Below are 20,280 nucleotides of genomic sequence, written 5' to 3' on the forward strand. Positions count from 1 at the left end.
AGAGTCCGCCCCTTAAATTTGAAGGTTATGTTGAGAGGGGTTTGGAAAACATTTTTTTTATTTTTCTGATCCTACGAAATACAGATGAAATTGTTTTTGTATTGTTACTTTATTATTTAATATCAGATTTTTTAAACTGATACATCATTATTTTAGTCTTGGAAGTGGGCATATTTGCTTTTAATATCCTCTCGAGCTATAAATTCGTTTTCACTTGATTCGGTCCACAAGCATATAACTAATAATTGCAAACCAAACATGTTTCTCATGATGATTCCTCTATGTGTTCAAAAAAGGTGCCATGGTGGATCGTGCCAAAAGCTTTTCACTGCTCAATCAAACCTGGCACCGTCCTTGAGTTGTTGTGTTAACAGTGATTTCTCATTCAATAGGTCCGACTACTCACAAATTGTCATCAAAGTCCTCTAACGGACGTCCAATGTAACTAGCAGTTTCAACAGGGTTGGACCATAGAGAAGTTACTGTTAGAGGCGTAGGTTCCACATTGAAATTGATTGGTTTCATGTGTGAACACTACCCATGAAAGACATTCATCCCAATTCTAAATATCCCCTCAGAATTTTGCTCTCGCGGATTCTTTTATTCACGCGAAAAAATAGGAATAGGAATTTCGAATTTTCGAAGTCAGCTGTTTTGTCAATTGAAAAGTTTAATTATTGTTGCGAATTCGTTTGCAATTAAGAAATAAAATATAAACAATTAACAGTATTGCATTTCATAGGGTATTCACTGAAATGAGCATTGAATTGGTGCCACAGCAACATCAACAGAGGAGCATACGAAGCAGAAGACGGCGGGACAACACAAATCCGCTGGAGTTTCCTGCTTCCATTCAGCAAAGAAATTTGCTGGCGGCCAAGTCGAGTTGAATTCGTGTTTCGTCATATGCCAAAATTTATTTAAGCCTTCTTAAAAAATCCTTGGGCAATTTCTGGATGGCTGCATCAAATATACCAAGAGACTTCCGTTGCTTATGATATACTTTTCGACTTAAAATAAGGAAAATTGTGGTAGAATGTACATAATTTAGCACAAATTTGTACAAATAAGTGTTTTTTCTTAAAAGAACCAATTCACTTCAACTATTTTGATGTATTCCCTTTAATTTAACAAGTGAAAAACTCCTAGGAAATGGCAGAGAAATCTCCTCTCACTCACATTCATAATACCTACTTTTTTCCTATAGCTGGTTTCCGCTTTTTCGAACAGTGTTCAGAATAAGAGGAAAAGAAGAAGTGAAAAAACTCACAAGAAATTTGTATTTAGAATAAGAGGAATGAGATAAGGGAAAAACTCGCAAGGAATTTTTGTTTAGAATTGGGCTGATTCATTACGTGTGTCGGGGTTGATTCTGGACAAGTAAGAGTTTCGCCTGTTACAGTATCCAAAACGAAGTTGAGCCAGAGTGAATCGTGTCTCCTTTCTATTCTGCTTTCTTGATATTCATGTTGTAGCGCTAAAGACTTTTCCCGAAGGCTGTGGGGAGTGTTATCGAAGTTATTGGTAATTTTCCGGGTATAGATCCGGTACGTCCCGGTAACAAACACCATTAAGGTACAAGCCCGACCATCTCGGAGACAATTTAATATCACCACATTGAACCTTCTAGGCCATCCTTCTCCCCACCTCGAGTGTTCGATCTTCAAAATTGAGACGACAAAAATGGTTCTTTAATAATCCGTTTTTTTTATCTGGCTACTCCATTACAAAGAAAAATGTCAAGATATACCAGAAATAGCAAACAAAAACACACTTATAGCTTCGTCACATAAGCAGTTTTTCATATAGATGACTGTAACACAAGCTTATGCATTATGAGTAGATAGCACGTATTTTTATGCAGAACGGTAGATTGAGCGACACTGACGCCATCTGATATGGAAAAGTAGCCAACTCTCAAATTTTGTTGCAAGCCTGCCGAAATACTGCCCTCAGAACCGCCACGGGTTGTCTTCTTATGTCCCCAGAACACATTATGAGGCGAGAATAGTCCCCAGAAACCTGGCCATCCCAAAAGACATCTGATTGATGAACCAACACCGCCCAGGGGCTTAAGGAGTCATCTCCGTAAGCATTATGAGGAAATGCGGCTACAACAACAACACCTGAGAACACAGCCGTATGAAGCCAAAAAACACAAGCACGTCCTCAGTGAACTCCATAAACAGGCGTCGGAGCTCTATGTCGGGAATTGACCGGTGAATCCTGTACTCAAAGAACAATATCCCAAACTTGCAGAGGAGGAACGCATACTGCCTAGGGAAGCGCGAGTCACTCTAGTTCATCTTCGATTTGGATACTGTAACAGGTTAAACTCTTACCTATGCAGTATCAACGCCGACATACAAAATGTATGCCCTGCTTGCAATGTGTCCCCACATGACACCAACCATCTCTTCAATTGTAATGTGGAACCAACGCCTCTAACACCCCTCTCATTATGGTCCACCTCTGCTGAAACAAGTTTCCTTGGACTCCCGTTAGATGATATTGATGACCATTTGTGATCGGTCACATCTATTGGATGGGGCGTAGCACTGCTACAACAACAACAACAACAACAACAAAACACTAGTAGAAAATACGTTAGACTGCAGCCGCTTCAACTTTTATATTAACAGCCAAACAGAAACTAAGGAAATAATCGCGCATAACACAGTATCTAAAAGACTTTCAAGTGTCACGTGCCTTTAAATTAGGCTTGAACAGTGCTCATGCCCTGCCTAGAAGCAGCAAAAGTCATAGGTCCTAGAAAGCTTTTAGTATTTGCCAAGAGTACGGAGTCATTTTATAAGATAAGGTTTTTCAGTTTGGTCGTTAAACAAACTTCTCGTAACACTACGGACTTATTCAGTCTAGTGAGGTCCACATGGACCGGCCAGTTAAACCTAACTTAACCTTATTTATCCAGAATCAACAAACTATCTTTTCAATTGCAAAGTGGAACCAACGTCTCTAACACCCGTTAAGACTGCAAGTTTCCTTGGACTCACGTTAGAGGATATTGGTAATAATTTGTGAGTGATTGCACCTATTGAATGGACCAAAGCACTGCTACAACAAAATTGACATCGCCCACTTAGAGGTTAAAGAAGCTATTAAATATGCTAAACCATCTAAAGCAGTAGGCCCCGAGGGCAGTGTTGAGCATTAATCAATCAAGTTTTATAATAAATTTGTTAATTGATTAAAAAACTTATTTCAGTTAATTTAATTGCAATTAAATTAATTGAATTAATATTAACTGCAATTGAATTTTTACTGGTATGTTGCAATGTAATTATTTACAACTAAATTATTCACAATTGAAAAAATTACAAAGTTACTGAAAGTTTGGCATTTGCCAATCTGTACTTAATTGTTCGGCTTTTTCCATTTAAATTCAATTCTGTTTTCAGCTCTCAAGAAAACAAAAAAGCTTTCGCTTTGCAATGGCGAATTAAATGCCTTTCATCGCCAGCGGTGATTTTGCGATATCTGCTGGTTGCGGCATATGGTACGTCGAAAGTTTGATTGGATCAGTTACTTTATCTGAATATGACTATTCCATCAGTAGCGGTCACCGCCGTGGTGTGGTGGTAGCTCGCTTGCCTACCATATCGTATGTTCTAGTTTCAAGGCCTTGGAAAAGCTACATCTATGAGAAAGAAATTCTTTTAATTAGAAAATTTGTTTAGCGGGGTCTTCCATCAAACACTCCGTGTGTATTTCTGCCATGCAACTGTTTGCAGATGCCATTCAGATGCGGCATAAAACATATAGGCCACGTTCCCCCAATTTGTAGGACAATTACAATGTAGCACGAAGCACATTGAGGAAGCTCGGCCTAAATCTTTTTGGAGACATATCGCGCTTGTTTTAATTTTTTTTAAGTCACCAAAAAAAATTTTTCAAATAAATACATACATGCATACATACATACAAACGGACATATGTGTATGGACATGGATGTGTATCAAGGTTTATTTATATCTTTGCAGGTGCCAGAGTTCAAACCACGCTCAGGTGTAAAAATTGAAACCAATGAAAGCGCTGCAGCAGCCGCAGCTAATAATTTCGATAGCTCAGACGTAGATCAGGATCGTGTAAATAAAATTTTAACAGAATTGCAAGCTCTACGTGAAAGCAAGGTTCCGCTTATGGTTAAACCCTTGGAATTTGAAAAGGACGATGATAATAACCTACATATGGACTTTATAGTTGCTGCGTCTAACCTGCGTGCTACTAATTACAAGATTCCTCCAGCTGATCGTCACAAGTCGAAGTTAATTGCTGGGAAAATTATACCGGCTATTGCAACCACCACATCACTTGTTTCTGGTTTGGCTGTCCTAGAAGTTATGAAATTAATTTTAGGGTAAGTAAATATAGAACTAAGCTGCATTCTTTGATAAAAAAAAAAAATTCCTCTTCGATTTACAGACACCGGTCTATGGATAAATTCAAAAATGCCTTTGCGAACTTGGCACTGCCTTTTATTGCATTCTCGGAGCCTATGCCCGCTGCAAAGAACTCATATTATGGCAAAGAGTGGACGCTGTGGGATCGGTTTGAAGTTGCTGGCGAATTGACTTTACAAGAATTCCTTGACTACTTTGAAAAGAAAGAGAAACTTCAAATAACGATGTTGTCGCAGGGGGTATCGATGCTTTATTCGTTCTTTATGCCGAAGGCTAAATGTGCAGAACGTTTGCCTCTGCCAATGACTGAAGTTGTCCGTCGTGTATCAAAAAAACGTATTGAGTCACACGAACGTTCATTGGTCTTTGAAATATGCTGCAATGACGAGGATGGTGAAGATGTGGAGGTGCCGTATGTGCGGTATACTCTACCTTAAATGTATGATTATTATATCAACAATGCACTGAGCGATCAGCAGCAGATGGATTTCGATTGAAACCATTTTCGGTTAAATATAATTTGAATAATTAACTATATACGAAGTAATATTTTATGTTCGAAAGGAGGTTGTGTTAGTTTTGCCCCTCTTTTATGATTTCTAAATATAAATTTTTTAATGTGAAAATAATCAGAAATCAAAGTAATTCAATGGAGGACAAATTTATCAAATTAAAGGACGGAAAAAGAGTTTACAAAGCATCAGGAAATATATATAAATATGTATTTGCAGCAGTTCGACTGCGATTTTTCAGAATCAATTTATTTTATTTGAATACAAAAATACAAACAATAATTAGCTTCATAAAATATTTATAATGGGGGTTTTAATAATAAATGAGATTAAAACTTTGGCAGCAGGTATACCGTGTTTTTTCATAGGTAGTGAATATTTTTTTTTTTAACCCGCCAATGGTGACCTACTGGTCTGTGAGACCGGTTGTGCAAAAAAATCGTATAACTTTCTTCTCCATTATTCTTTTTTGCTGCGGTTTCGAGTAGCTGCCGCATTGCACGTCCCCAACCTGTTGTGTGAGACCGTGAGTCACCGTATATGTAAGTAAAATAATCAAGGATTAATTTTATATTATTTAAAATTTGTATTATTATATACCAATTTTTGTTCATTTTATAAAAGTTTCAATTATCGAAGGACTAATTAACGTTATTTTCCTTAATGAATATGTGATTTTTTATTTTTTTCTTAATATTAAAAAATGGATTGCTAAAACATTGTTATTTTTAATGCTCTATTTAAAAACATTTGTGAATTTTAATATTGAAATAAAAGAGCTTAAATTGATTAAATATCTTTGCTTTATTGTCAAAGTGCCCAAATAAAAAAAAAAAATGAACTATTAATAACACGTTTCGAAAAATCTTCAGTTGAAAACCCCGGTGCATGAGACCGGCGTCACCATTAATCAAAGTCAAATTTGCGTCAACATTGGCGGGTACCATAGTGCATATCAGTGGAGCATTCCACGGTTGTCACCGTATAAATCGTACGAATTTTTTAGTTTTCGATCTTAACTAAAGGCAAACTATTGAGTGCATTGATGTTGTGTGGTTTACGGCGCCTTGATGTATTTCTGCAACATAGCATTTAAAACCAAATCAAAATATAGGACACGACGATAGAGCAGATTTGCTCGGTGTTGTAGTTCAGCAACAAAGCATTCTAACGGTAAAATGAGAGAATGATCGACCAAATGGAAATGTTATAAATACATACTGTGGTGAATATTAGCATCACTATGCTAAGCACTATGTTATTAAATCACAATAACAAAAACATTAAAGCAAGCCACACTTGTGTACATGAACATATCAATCATCATTTACACACATGTATAGAAGGCAACGAAGAGATATCTCACACAAACAGATGTAGTCATCAGCCGAAGTAGTTACTCACACATACACACGCATATGGCTATAAGAAAAGCATAAACTACAAATATGTATTTATTTTTGTTTGGTTTTAAGATTATAATGGCTGAAACATTCGTTCCGAATACGCCAGCTTGTACTTTTTCCTGGGTTGATTGATGTAATTAAATGCATGAAATTGCCAGATGTGTTGTTTGTTATCGGTTTTGGAGTAATTTGTAGTAGTATTTTGCGCTTAAAAAAATACAAGCAGAGTGTGGTGGACGGTATTGCACCACTACACGCATTTTGATATTTGTAATTATTATTAATATAATTAGGTGCGTAATTTTGCGATAATCTAAATCATGAAGAATGTCATAGAAATTGGCATTACCTTTAAAAATTTGGTAATTACCTATATTTTGCCTGAGCAAAGGACAATGAAAGGTTCTGTGAATGAATTTGTCTGTCTGGCCACATCCACAGATGTTAGAGTTACGTGCTTTGATTTTGCATATATATTCATTATCGTGCGTGTATCCAGTTAGTATTCTATTGATAATTTTGGTTTCCTTGGCTCCTAAGATTTGAGCATGAAACCAGGTTTTGGTTGGTTTATTATTAAAGATTTTTTGAAATAGATTTGGTTTATTTTCAGAAAATTTAAGGAATTCCTCATACCAGCTGTTATAGATTTCATTTTTAAAAATTTTGAGTGCCTCTTCAATGGTTAACTTAACATTTAAGGTATTACCTGATATCACGGCATTTTTGGCTATCTCATCAGCTTTTTCATTACCTTTAATTCCTGTGTGGCTAGGGGTCCATACAACAATTACACGATAGAAATCCTGAATTGTATCAAGTATTTTGGCAATTATATGATTGATTGTTTGTTTTACTTTTGGACATTAGTTGACAGACAATGAGGCTGTCTGTGAAAATCACAATTTTCTCATATTTTAGCTCTTTAGCCCACTCAACTGCTATCAGTATTGCTACTGCTTCCGCAAAATTTGAGGAGGACTTGAAATTTAATTTAAAGGAGTATTCGACCTTGGGTGTCTGATTGTATACAGCCATCAATACCAACAGATGTATCCCTGAAAAAGATATTAAAATTTGTATTCTTATAATCTAAAATCATTTGACTATATACAGTTTGTATTGCAATTGGAGTAGTTTCAGTTTTTTTTTTGAATTTAACGTGTTGGTGATTATTTTTAGATTTTTGCAGTTGAATTGCATATTGATTACTTCCACGTTATCAAATATATGCCTAAATTGATTATAGACAAGACTATAACTTGAATTACAACTGAAGTCATTTGCTAAATTCTCTCTTAGAATTTCATCTATGCACATAATACTTAGTATTTCCTTTGCAGTAAGCCACTTGGCTCTTTCAGCTGGAGAAAGTTCATTGGCAATGGCAGGAGTAAGTCCTAGGCATTTTCTCAAGAAACTGTTTTGGTATACCTGAATTTTTTTTAAACCGATTTTGTGGAATTAGACATAGAGGTGCTACAGTATTCTATCTTACTTCTGACTAAGCTTTTGTAATAGTTAAGAGCTATTTTGGGATGAAGTCGTGCTTTTATTGTTGTGATACATTTAAAGAGATTGTCACTTTTTGTGAATTTTTGATCACTTCTTCATAATGTTCGTTTACCGCCAACGATGCACTCAATCTTCTTCCAAGAAACTTTAGCGTATGAACTTGTTCTATTAAATGGTTATTATAGCTGACTGACAATTTTTTACCACCTTTTGCAAGGTACATAATTTTTATTTTTTTTCTATATTAAAAGAGATAAAGTTGACTACATAACCCTCCAAATTCATTACTTTTATCTCGTAGATTGTTTGTATTATCGTCTATATATTTGTGCCATGACAGTGATGAAGTCATCAGCAAATTAAAAAATTTTGGTATTTGCATGTAGGTTACGTTAGGTTATGAGGTAGCTGCCCTGATAAGGATAGCTCACTTGGACAACACGAAGGTCCGTTGTGATGCCACATACACCAAAAATAACGGTGACTTAGATCTAGCTACTTAGAGAATCGTTGGGTAGCAGCGATAAAGCTCCGAATGATACCGATCTCAACTTTGGATAAATCCTCGGGAGATCCAATTGAGTCGCGACCGAAGTACTTTCGCCTAGTTCTGGCAAAAGCTGGGCAATCAAGCATAAAGTGATTTGGTGATTCCACCTCATCATCCTCCATACAGCTGCAGCAGGATGGAGTTTCCAGTATATTGAGACGTACCGCATGGATACCCATGGGACAGTGCCCTGTCTAAACCCTAATAACCATTGATAGGTGAGCCTTAGTGAACCCAATTATTTCAGCAGACCTGCCATCCACTTTCGGCCAGAAAGATCTTGCTACTGTAATGTCCTTATATGTATTCTGTCATGTCACCCTTTTATAATACCATGCTTATTATACCATGCATTTCTGACAGATGGTAAATGTCACTTGCTGGCGGAAATACAGCCAACTTCGCTTTTGCTCTGGTTCCTTCTTCTTCCGTCAAAGAGAAAAGTTGAAAAATAATCGACAGCAACAATAAAATCTTAAAATAAATTATCAATCGTATTATTTTAAAAGACAAGATTTCAGCCTCAGGTGTGGGGTGTTTCCCTACTGCTCCTACATTAATATTTCGCTATTTGAAGATTTTGGAAGAAAAAAAAAACTTAACCTATGAAAGAAATGCATAATACACGTTCCAATATTAAAGCAGCAGTCAGCGGTAGTGCTATTCAAAGCAATAAAGCTGGCCAAAAACCTGCAGATGTGAAAAATGTAACTGCTGCCTCCGTTTGCAGTTTTCCTGAAGCATCCAGTGCTTCAGCCGCCACCGATGCCACTTCTGTTCATACCGCTGCCACTACCAATTCTGCCGCTGCCACTACCAATTCTACCGCTGTCGCTACAACCACCACCGCTGCCAATATTATCAATTTTGCCGCTGTTGCTACAATCACCGATGGTAGTACAACCACAACCGCTACCACTACAAATTCCGCTGCTGTCAGTACGACCACCACCAATGCTATTCCAAATGCCATTACTTTTCCTACTGCCGTTTCTGCAACCAATAGGGCTATTGTAGCTGCTAGCCCTGAAATCGACGCTGGTGATGGCTCATTTATGTTTAACGTCGACCGTGTCACTCCTGGCGTTTCAGTGCCCGCTGTTAGCTACAATGCAACCCAAATGGTCCCGTCCGATGAGGTAAACCACCTTCAGCAGCAGCTAAAAATGTTTAAATTAAAACGCGAATTAGCAGAGCTGCAATCTCTAGTGCCACAACCAGACATTCATTCTGAGATACGCCTCCGTAAATTTATTCATTTTGAAGAGCTCGATGCAGCGGTCCCCAAATTCGACATATTTAAGTGGTTTTTGCTATTTGAGGACTACGCCGACGCTAATAATTTTAACGAACGACATAAGTGCTTAGCTCTGAGGTGATGTATATCTGGCACAGCTAAAGAGTTCGTATTGAATCAAGGGCTTGCAGATTATCCAACACTAAAAACGTTACTAGGTGCTATGCTCAAACGCAATTGCTCCGGCAAGAGGTTTGCCGCCAGCTACGAGCCCGTAAATTAAAATCGTTAGAATCTTGCGTCAGTTACGTTGTTGCAATGCAGTAAATCGCCGCACAATCAGACATAGCAGAGCAGGAGTTAGTCGATTTAATCATCGACGAAATCCCGGACCATAGCAACAGCATAAGCATTTTATATGGCGCCAACACGGTGAGTGACTTAATCCGACGTATGGAGCGGTATGAACAACGGCGGCAGAATGCTACTTTGCGTAGGCCGCCGAATACTTCTTCGATACGTACCGAAATAAAAGGGTGCTTCGGAAGATCTCTCTGCGGTACGCTGTTTTAACTGTTCACGTTTCGGGCACTACCAAAGCAGCTGCCGGAAACCACAGCGGCCAGTCGGATCGTGCTTTACCTGTCACCAGCTTGGACATATGCACCGCGATTTCCCGAAGAAAAAGAGCCAGACGACCAGTGTTGCAGCTATTTCCAGTGATGAATATGATTATCTAGAATCTAAGCAAGAGGTAAGTGTGGCCTTTTATGAAAAAAATCGAGGTAGATGGTCAGGGTTTACAAATACTATTTCTCTTTTTGATTCCGGCAGTTCAATTAGAATTATACGGAAATCGATTGCTGAACGATTTCTGAAGCTATCAAATATTGCAAAGCCTACGAAGTTCGTTGGAGTCGGTAGAAGCAAAATTCATTCTTTTGGCATTATACTGTGTGCAGTAAAATTTCAAGAAACCATTAAACACATCAACATGCAGTTCCAGATGAAACATTAACTATACCTTTAATTCTTGGTCGAAACTTTTTGACACAATTTAATATTCACTTAATAAAAGTAAATCTCCCCAGCTCTGAATTTAATAAAGGGGAAAATAATGTATTGAAAATAAATGAATTTAATAAAGAGAAATGTAAACCTTATGCATCCGATTCGATTAATTGTGAAGCTGATGATAATTGTGGTAAAGTATCGGTTGATAATAAGGAAATACTAGACAATGTGTGTGAGTAATTCGATCAGGAATACGATGAGAAAAGGGACTCAGGAAAATTTAAAGATTGTTCAGATAACGAATATGATTTGTTTGATTTAGCCGTTAGGGATATAGGTGCAGTCGATGAAAGTGTAGTCCAGTCAAAGGTAGACATAGGACCAGGTTTAAATAAATGTGAACGTGACGCCGTAGCGCAGATCCTAGTTAGCGATTATTTGTTCCCCACCTCGGTTGACTATAAAATGGGTATCCGTACGACTGATAATAACCCGTTTTATTGCCTACCGAGGCGATTGTCTTTAAAGATAAGGAAGAGGTGCAAAAGATCACCGATGATCTTCTTGAACGTCAGATAATACGCCCGAGCAGCTCTTCCTATGCTTCGGCCATAGTTTTGGTGAAGAAAAAGAGTGGTGAAACCCGTATGTGTATAGATTATAGGGCTCTCAATAAGAAAACAATTAGGGATAATTTCCCACTACCCCTGATAGAAAACTGCATTGATTATATGTCAGGGAAAAGTGGTTTACACTTCTTGATTTAAAGGATGGGTTTAATCAACTAGCAATGGAGGAGAATTCTATTCCACTGACTTCTTTCGTGACGCAACACGGGCAATTTTAGTATCTTAGAATGCCATTCGGGCTTAAGAATGCGCCAGCCAATTTTCGGAGATTCGTTTATAATATCTTTCGGGATTTGATCGATGCTAAGGAAATCTGCGTTTACATTGATGACATACTAATCACTTCCCGTGACCTTGAAATCCATATCGAAACCCTTAGGAAAGTACTGAGGAGAATTTATGAGAAAAATCTAGAGCTAAAGCTTAGAAAGTGCAAGTTTTGTTACAACATAGTTGAATACTTAGGTTATCGGGTTACCTCATCGGGAATACAACCTTCAGAGTCCCACATTAAAGCAATTGCGAACTATCCAATCCCTAGGAATCAAAAAGACTTATTACGCAAAGATGCCGAATTCAATTTTTCGGAATACTGCTTAAAAGCCTTTAGGGATTTAAAGGAAATCTTAGTTAGTGCACCGTTATTGGCGATTTATGATCGCCATCGTGAAACCCAACTTCATTGTGATGCAAGCAGCTTAGGTTTTGGGTCTGTTCTACTACAAAAGTAGGATGATGGAAAGTTCCATCCAATTGCATATTTTTCGAAGACAACTACGCCGGCCGAGTCCAGGTATCATATCTTCGAGCTGGAGACTTTGTCAATCATTTATGCCCTCCGTAGATTCAGAATATATTTAGAGGGTGTGCCATTCAAAATTATCACGGACTGTAATTCACTAAATATGACCTTAAACAAAAAACAAATTAACCCCCGAATCGCCAGATGGGCACTAGAATTGGAAAACTTTGACTATTCTATACACCATAGGAGCTGAACTAGTCTTGGGCACGTAGATGCCCTCAGCAGGAGCCTATTGTCAGGAAAAGAATGCGAGTGCATCAACACCCATACTATAAAACCTGAGTCGTTGCCCAACTATAAAGGTAATAGGGATTATAAAATCGAAAATAAACAAATTGCTGTCGTAGATTTGGACGATATAGACATTCAGATCCATATCGCGCAGAATAGGGACGAGAAGTTCAAAGAACTTATGAATAAGTTAGAGAAGGGTGTGGTTGCGGGATATGAACTCGTAGACGGATTGGTATGTCGTAAGGTGGACGAGAAGGTTATGCTTTGCGTTCCTACAGAAATGCAGATAAACGTAATTCGTACCATACATGAAAAAATAGGTCACTTAGGTACAGAAAAGTTGTTCAAGCCAAAAGGCTTGCAATGGTTGGGAATCGCTGGTGTTCTCCCAATTCAGCAGTTCCCTACAAAGCAACTCTGTCACGGGAAAATCACCAGTGATCACTTGCATACTAAGAGAGAAGTAACTAATGATTGGCTGGAGTGATGAGTCTTTTGATAACCGTCATAGGAATCGCATCCAGCCATCGGCGTGTCCTACAGGTAATTTATAAGTGATTAACTTCCTATTGTACCTACAAATCTTACTATACTTACTTCCGTTGTATATCTATGTATTTATCCTTTTAAATACACTTTTATCATTATTATAATATGTTGCTTTTCATTTCTTTTGGTACCAAATCTGCCGTGAGTTCGTACCGTCATTTTCGATCCCCGCCCGATCATTTGGTCCTTCGAGCCGTCGAACTGCACGGGATTTTGTTGTGGAAAAGTAAACTAAAACACATATACAATTACAGCAAAGAGAGGCAAAAAACGAAGACATCAACACTAAGAAGAAGAAGAAGAAAGACTAACAAATTAATTTCGATACGAACAAACAAATATTCTTCAATCAAAAAATCATAAACAGGTGCGTGTAATATAATTAATTTGTTGAGCAATTAGGTTTTTTCTGGTGTAAAAAATATACTTACATATGTGCAAGTGAAAAATTAAAAACTAAACAGAAATTGTTTTATTAGTGCTAATAGCGATATTTTAATTAGTCACATACACAAGTGCACAAGTGAGAGATAAATACGATCGCCCGCAGTAAAGTGTTCGCGACTTTCTCAGCCAATTTTCGGCAAAAAGTAAAGTGAATTGTTTTTAATTTTCGGTTTGAAAAATAATTAAATTGATAATAAAATCGATCGTATTTATCTGTTCTGGCAGTGTATTTTAATTATTTCCACGTTTATTTGAAATTGGATATTCAAATCGTTGAATATCATAATCGGTAATAATTTGTTAATTTGGTTTCGTTCACTCTGAGTTCTCGCGGTTTATCCACTAATACAAATTTACGTTTAGTGGAAATTAATAATCTTTTTCGAGTCTCGAAATCACTGGTTTATTTTTTCCTACTCGCAAAATAAATAAACCATATTTAAATTTTCACGTCTACGTAAATTATATTTAACTTAAATTTCAGTATTTAACTTAATATAGCATTTGGTTATCGGTCATTTGTTTACTTTGTATAGTTAACAAAATCATTTGATTTAAATATTTGCGTACATACATACGTAATTACAATAGGGGGATTCATGAAAGCATATAAACTTATAAGGTGTAAAATTATATCAATTTACACACGCGGTTATAAGAACGCACCTAGTAATACTCTTGATAAACTTGATTTTTTATCAGCTGTATTATTGCAAAACAAAATATTTTTGATTGTTATACAAATTAAAAAATGCCAAGATTAAGTGAAAAATCAAAACTAAAACGCCTTTACTTGCTGATGTTGGAGATTTCTGATGAAAATGCCTGCTGTAATGTCTGCAAGGTTGCATTCCTTTGAGTTTAAATGATTTTTCATACAAAATTTGAAAGCTCGATTACGCACTAGATAAATTTATACGTTTACACACTTTATAAGGCATTTATACGGTTACATGAGTCCCCCTAATATTTCAACTACCATTTCCATTGCCTTTGTTATTTTCTCGCTCTTTAATTTTGTTAGCGCGGGTTGTTACTTGTGTAAATATATATACAAGGCACATTTGTAGGAACATACAGCCCAGTAGGAAATTTTTACATTGACCCCGTAGGAAATTTTTCAAAAATTAACTGAATTAAATTCGAGAAATTTTTTCAAATTTTTATTTAATTGGTGGCGCTTATCATTCCCTTTGACGTTTTTTCAGTATTTGGGTACATTCCAATATTCGTCATATTTACTCGATCGTTTTAGTTCTCGGCATATAAAGAGTTGTACTTTTGAGAGTAAATATGGCCTTAAGTTACTTTACTAGGTGTTCAGACCAAATTGTTGAATTCAATGAAGCCTTTTTAAAGGAAAATTCGAAAACCTCCTTGGAAATTCGAAAAACAGAATTAATCGACGCTTGGTCGAACACAAAGCTAGCATATGAAAAATGCTTACAATGCTTGAAGAGTGAGGTTGAAGTAGAAGCGGTCAAAGCAAAGCAGTCAACATCTCTTAGGGATTATATATCCTGCTTGTCACGCATTACTGAATGCATCCAACAGGCCGAATCAAGCGTTGCTCCAGCCACTGTCCCTGCCCAAGTAGCCACATCCTCAAATAGTTTGCGTTTACCAACATGTGATACGGAAATATTTCATGGTGATTACGTGTCTTGGCCATCCTTTCGCGATCTATTCTCAGCGATTTACATTAAAAATTCGCGACTGGAGGTGGTCGAAAAACTTTACCACCTGCTTCAGAAAACAAGTGGTGAAGCAAAGGAAATCGTCCCGAAAGCCCGGCTAACCAATTTAGGCTTCCAAATTGCGTGGTCTAACTTGAAGGCGGCATACGAAAATAAACGGGTGTTGGTCAACAGTCATCTAAAGGTGCTTTTCTCGCTTCCAGTCATTCGGACTGAAAGTGCAACAGCGTTAAAGGAGCTTCATCGGAGCATTAATGGGTGCTTATCTGCCCTGGAATGTATGACGTCAAGGTCAAGGACTTAGGGACCCAATTCTAATTTATCTGTGTTCGAATCGCCTACCGGAAACAACGCTCGGGTTATTGGAACAATCCTTAGCGGACAAATCGGCTCTACCGAACTGGAGTCAAATGGATACATTTCTGACGCAACGATACAGGACCTTGGAGTCGATACTGGATGTGAAAGGTGCACCTTCATCATCGTCGACAACCCTTTCACATAAAGCATCTGCACAATAGGGCAATACGGGAGCCCAAAAGAAAGTAGGGCTTGCTACCAATGTTTCCCATTCAAACTGCGTATTATGTCCTAAACAACAACATCCCTTACGGTTATGTACAACATTTTTAGCTCTTCCAGTAAATGATAGGTTTTCGGCAATTAAAAAGCACAACTGCTGTTTGAATTTTTTTGACAAAAGGCCACTCAATGAAAGGCTGCAAGAGCCAGTTCGCGTGCTCCAAGTGCAAAAGTAGACATCATACTCTACTCCACAGAGTGCCCTCTAACACTCAACCTTCAAAAGACCCCACAAACGCAACTACTTCACAAGCCTTTCACACTAATATACAGTCCACTTCTTCGCATAGTAGTCCAACATCGAAAGAAGAAAATTTGAAATCGTCGAATTTATCTTCAGCTCTACTAGGAACTGCGATGGTTCATATTTCCCACTTAGGGTCAACATATGTCGCTCGAGCTTTAATTGATTCAGCTGCCGAAGCATCGTTCATCTCGGAGCGACTTCGGAAAATTTTAAAGCTGCCATGCTCAAAAATCAACGCGGTTATTTCGGGACTTAGTCAAACAGTTTGCAACAATACCTCGAAGAGTTGCTCGTTCGTTTTGGGCTCACCCCGTGACCCAAATATTTTCATAAATGCCAATGCTTTCGTTTTACCAAAAATCACTGGCAACTTACCTTCAACCTAAATAGATGAATCGATACTAGATCAACTGCCTAAAAGTACCTTTAGCAGATTCTAATTTTCTTCAAAGCGGTCCGATAGATGTTTTGATAGGAGGGGTTTATATCCCAAATTAATGTTAGGTGGCGTAAAGCGCAGTTTAAATAACAATTTCCTGTCCCAAGAGACCGTGTTCGGGTGGATCATCACTGGAGCACCTTCCCCTGCACAGGTTTCTTGCTTTGCTACCAAAGTCTCAAATGGGGGGGGGGGGGGGGGGAATATCTCGTTAGATTGTCAACTGCGCAAGTTCTGGGAACTGGAAGAAGTTTCTAAAAGAACTCTTCAGTCTGCAGAGGACTCGTTTTGCGAAGAACTGTACTCGAAGACTATACGAAACCCGGATGGTAGATATGTCGTGTCGTTGCCGTTTAAAAGTTTTTATCCCACGGATTTAAAATTAGGTGCATCTCGGCCAATCGCGTTGCAGCAGTTTTATCGCCACGAAACAAGATTGTTAAAAACCCCTTCGTTAAAAGAAGAATACGCCAATGTTGTTAAAGAATACCTTGAATTAGGACATATGGAGCGAGTAGGAGCTCCAAATTTCGAACATTCACCTATCCACTTTTACCTCCCACATCACGCGGTTCTGAAACCGGAAAGTACTTCGACGAGGTTGAGAGTAGTTTTCAACGCGTCATGTAACTCTTCGAATGGCGTCTCGTTAAATGATATTCTTCATGTAGGTCCGGCTCTGAAATCGGATTTAACTCTTCTTATAATTCGGTGGCGGCTGTACAAGTTCGTTCTAAGTAGCGACATACAGAAAATGTATCGGCAAATTCTGGTCAAACCTAAACACAGACCTTATCAGAGGATTATTTTTAGGGATGACCTGCAAGGTAGCATACAAGACTGTCAACTTAAAACAGTCACTTTCGGAATAAATTGCGCGCCATACTTGGCAATTAGAACACTTATTCAATTAGTTCAAGACTGTCAGGATTCACATCCATTGGCAGCTCAAATTCTCCGGAACTCCATGTACGTAGATGACGTATTAGCTGGATTCCACGATATAGCCACAGCTTTACAAGCGCGAGATGAACTTATCGAATCATTAGACAGCGCTGGCTTGTCCTTGAGGAAAGGGTCCTCAAATTCCAAAGATATTCTGAGAAATCTTCCGCAAGAGCATCTGTTGGACAAAGACTTCTTGGAATTAGACGAAACAAGTACGACAAAGGCATTAGGAATTCGATGGAATGTTAAATCAGATCGGTTCTTCTTTAAGGTTCCGGTCCCCTCGTTGCAGGACACGTATACGAAACGCGAAGCATTGTCTCTTATAGTAAAGCTTTTTGACCCAGCAGGTTGGCTAGCATCAATCGTGGTGCTAGCAAAAATAGTTATGCAGCAAATATGGTCTGACGGTACTCCCTGGGATAAGCCCTTATCTCCTCAAACTCTTTTCAAATGGAAAGCATTTTTAGAAAATTACCAATTTGTAGAAGAAATCGAAATTCCGCGATGGGTATGTTATTCTGAGGAATCACCTTTCCAAGTTCATGCCTTTTGCGATGCCTCGGAAAAGGCATACGCGGGGGCGACATATTTAAGAGTAGAAAACCAGGGAATCACGTCTTCTAATCTTTTACTGGCCAAAACAAAGACCGCACCAATCAAAACCATTTCACTTCCCCGTTTAGAGCTGTGTGGTGCTGTTCTGGTGGTCGATATGCTTCAATCACTTCTAAAGGAACTTCCATTCAAAGTAGACAATATATACTGCTGGACAGATTCTACCATCGTTCTCGCGTGGTTAAGAAAAAGGCCCTGCTCTTGGACCACCTTTGTCGCTAATCGAGTGGCAAAGATCCAAGATACTCTCAGCGTTAGGCATTGGAGTCACGTTGATTCCAAGGATAATCCCGCGGATCTTGGTAGCAGAGGAACTTACCCACAGCACTTATGCTCGAATAAGTTGTGGTGGCACGGCCCCTCGTGGTTAGCCAAAAGCGTAGAACAGTGGCCTTCCTTGGATGTAGATATAGACGACATTACGCTCGAAGCGAGGGGATTAAAGGCACACACTTCACAAGTGTCGAAGCAGGAGGATCCCTTAGAAAGATTTTCGTCGCTTCCGCGTGCACTGCTGGTCTTAGCATATGTGTTTAGGTTCTACAATCGAACTAACCGATATACCCGACGGTTTCATTCTTACCCCTCTCTAATTATTTCTGGAGAAGAAATTACTAAAATTCGAGTTCGGCTCATAATACTTGCCCAGATGAATCACTTTCCAGAGGAACACAATAATCTTACCGCTAAAATTGCAATATCGCCAAAGAGTAAAATTCTCTCCTTAAACCCAAACTTATTCACAAGGGCTCTCTTCATGGCGGAAATCAATTGGTATTTCGGTTACTGCGCCAACAATATTGGATTCCGAAAGCCAAAAATTTCATAAAGACCGTCATTCATAATTGTAAACTATGTGTTATACATAGAAAACAAAATCAATGTCAAATTATGGCGGCTCTTCCGAAAGAACGGACCGTACTTTCCAGACCCTTTGAAAATACAGGTGTAGATTTCGCAGGTCCATTCGACATTAAAAGCTTTTCGGGAAGATCTTACAAGATGACTAAAGGTTACGCTTGTGTTTTTGTATGCTTTTCTACGAAAGCGATTCACTTAGAAGCTGCCAGCGATCTTTCAACTGAAACCTTTCTAGGCGCATTTTCAAGGTTCATTGCAAGAAGAAGCTGTCCAAAAAATATCTTTTCGGATAATGGAACTAACTTTGTAGGCGCATCCACCGTTCTTAAAAGGGACTTTAAAAAATTCATTATCACAACTCAAGAGTCTGTGTGCAACGTATATAGCCTTCAAGAATTCTCCTGGTATTTTATCCCGGCAGGAGCTCCTCATTGGGTGGTCTCTGGGAAGCAGGGATTAAAAGTACCGCTGCTTCTCATGAATTCAGCTTTGAAGAATTTCAAACCCTTCTTTGTCGCGTCGAAGCCTGTCTAAATTCAAGACCGATATCACCTAATTCCAACGACCCCGCTCATTGCGAAGCTCTCACTCCGGGTCATTTTCTAACTGGGGGGCCAATACTCGCCCCACCGGAACCCTCAATCGAAACAAATCCAATCTCATTAATCAACCGATGGCAAAAACTTAAGGCTCTTAGTCAACAACATTCGCTTCGCTGGAAGGAGGAATATTTAAAGGAACTTCACAAACGTCATAAATGGAAGTCCCCTCAAAAGGATATTGCCATCGATAACCTAGTTGTAGTTCGCCATGAAAATCTTCCACCTAATGAATGGCGCTTGGGTAGGGTCACCAATATATACCATGGAACTGATAAAAGAGTTCGAGTGGCCGACATTCGCACCCAGAAGGGAATGATAATCCGCCCCATTGTAAAGTTAGTTGTTTTACCAAACTAACCTTTAGCGTTTATCATCTCTTTTAATCCAGGCTATCCGACAGCCCAAAACTCCGTGTTCGGATGGGACCTTTCTGGCCCATGTGTCCTTTAAGGCACAGCGACCCCTTAATGGGTACCGTTTCGCGTCTTCCGCGTTCGCGTGGGTCCTATCCGGCCCGGGTGTCCTTTCAGGCACAGCTACTCCTTAATGGGTACCGTTTCGCATGTTGCAATTTTTATTAAGTCAGTCTAAGTATTAAATTGAATTGAACTTAATACATGAATTATACTATCTGGGTTATTAATCATATAAGTCGCCGTTACATTGTAACCCCTACGGGGCAGCAATTATGAATTTATAACGAATTATGAATTAAAGCACATTGAAAAAGCTCAACAATTGATTATTATTGCACGCATGCTAGGATAGAGACTAGTACATTCTTATAGTTGAATTCATATAAATAATACCTTCTTTCACGTTACCACCTTAGGGAGCTTCTCCTTTAGTAGTTGCAATTCCTCAGTATTGCAAGGCCGGCGGCAATGATGAAGCCGAAAGGCTTGCAGTGGTTGGGAATCGCTGGTGTTCTCCCAATTCAGCAGTTCCCTACAAAGCAACTCTGTCA

The 20,280-nt window shown here is 38.6% G+C and overlaps 2 protein-coding genes across 2 annotated transcripts in view; both read left to right on the forward strand.

Moving 5' to 3' along the window:
* Uba1 (ubiquitin-like activating enzyme 1) overlaps positions 1–5,283 on the forward strand; it is a 52,115-nt gene extending 46,832 nt beyond the window's left edge. Inside the window, exons 6-7 of the mRNA XM_067772831.1 lie at positions 4,002–4,378; positions 4,444–5,283. Of these exons, the coding sequence (XP_067628932.1) occupies positions 4,002–4,378; positions 4,444–4,858 (792 nt within the window). The 3' untranslated portion in view covers positions 4,859–5,283. The remainder of the gene's footprint in view (positions 1–4,001; positions 4,379–4,443) is intronic.
* A 149-nt stretch (positions 5,284–5,432) lies between these two features.
* The window catches only part of LOC137244192 (antifreeze protein Maxi-like), a 55,295-nt gene continuing 40,447 nt past the window's right edge, over positions 5,433–20,280 (forward strand). The window contains exon 1 of the mRNA XM_067772832.1: positions 5,433–10,395. Coding sequence (XP_067628933.1) covers positions 9,010–9,783 — 774 coding nt within the window. The 5' untranslated portion in view covers positions 5,433–9,009 and the 3' untranslated portion in view covers positions 9,784–10,395. The remainder of the gene's footprint in view (positions 10,396–20,280) is intronic.

This window comes from Eurosta solidaginis, chromosome 3 (genome assembly GCF_040869045.1).
Source record: "Eurosta solidaginis isolate ZX-2024a chromosome 3, ASM4086904v1, whole genome shotgun sequence".
Taxonomy (NCBI): domain Eukaryota; kingdom Metazoa; phylum Arthropoda; class Insecta; order Diptera; family Tephritidae; genus Eurosta; species Eurosta solidaginis.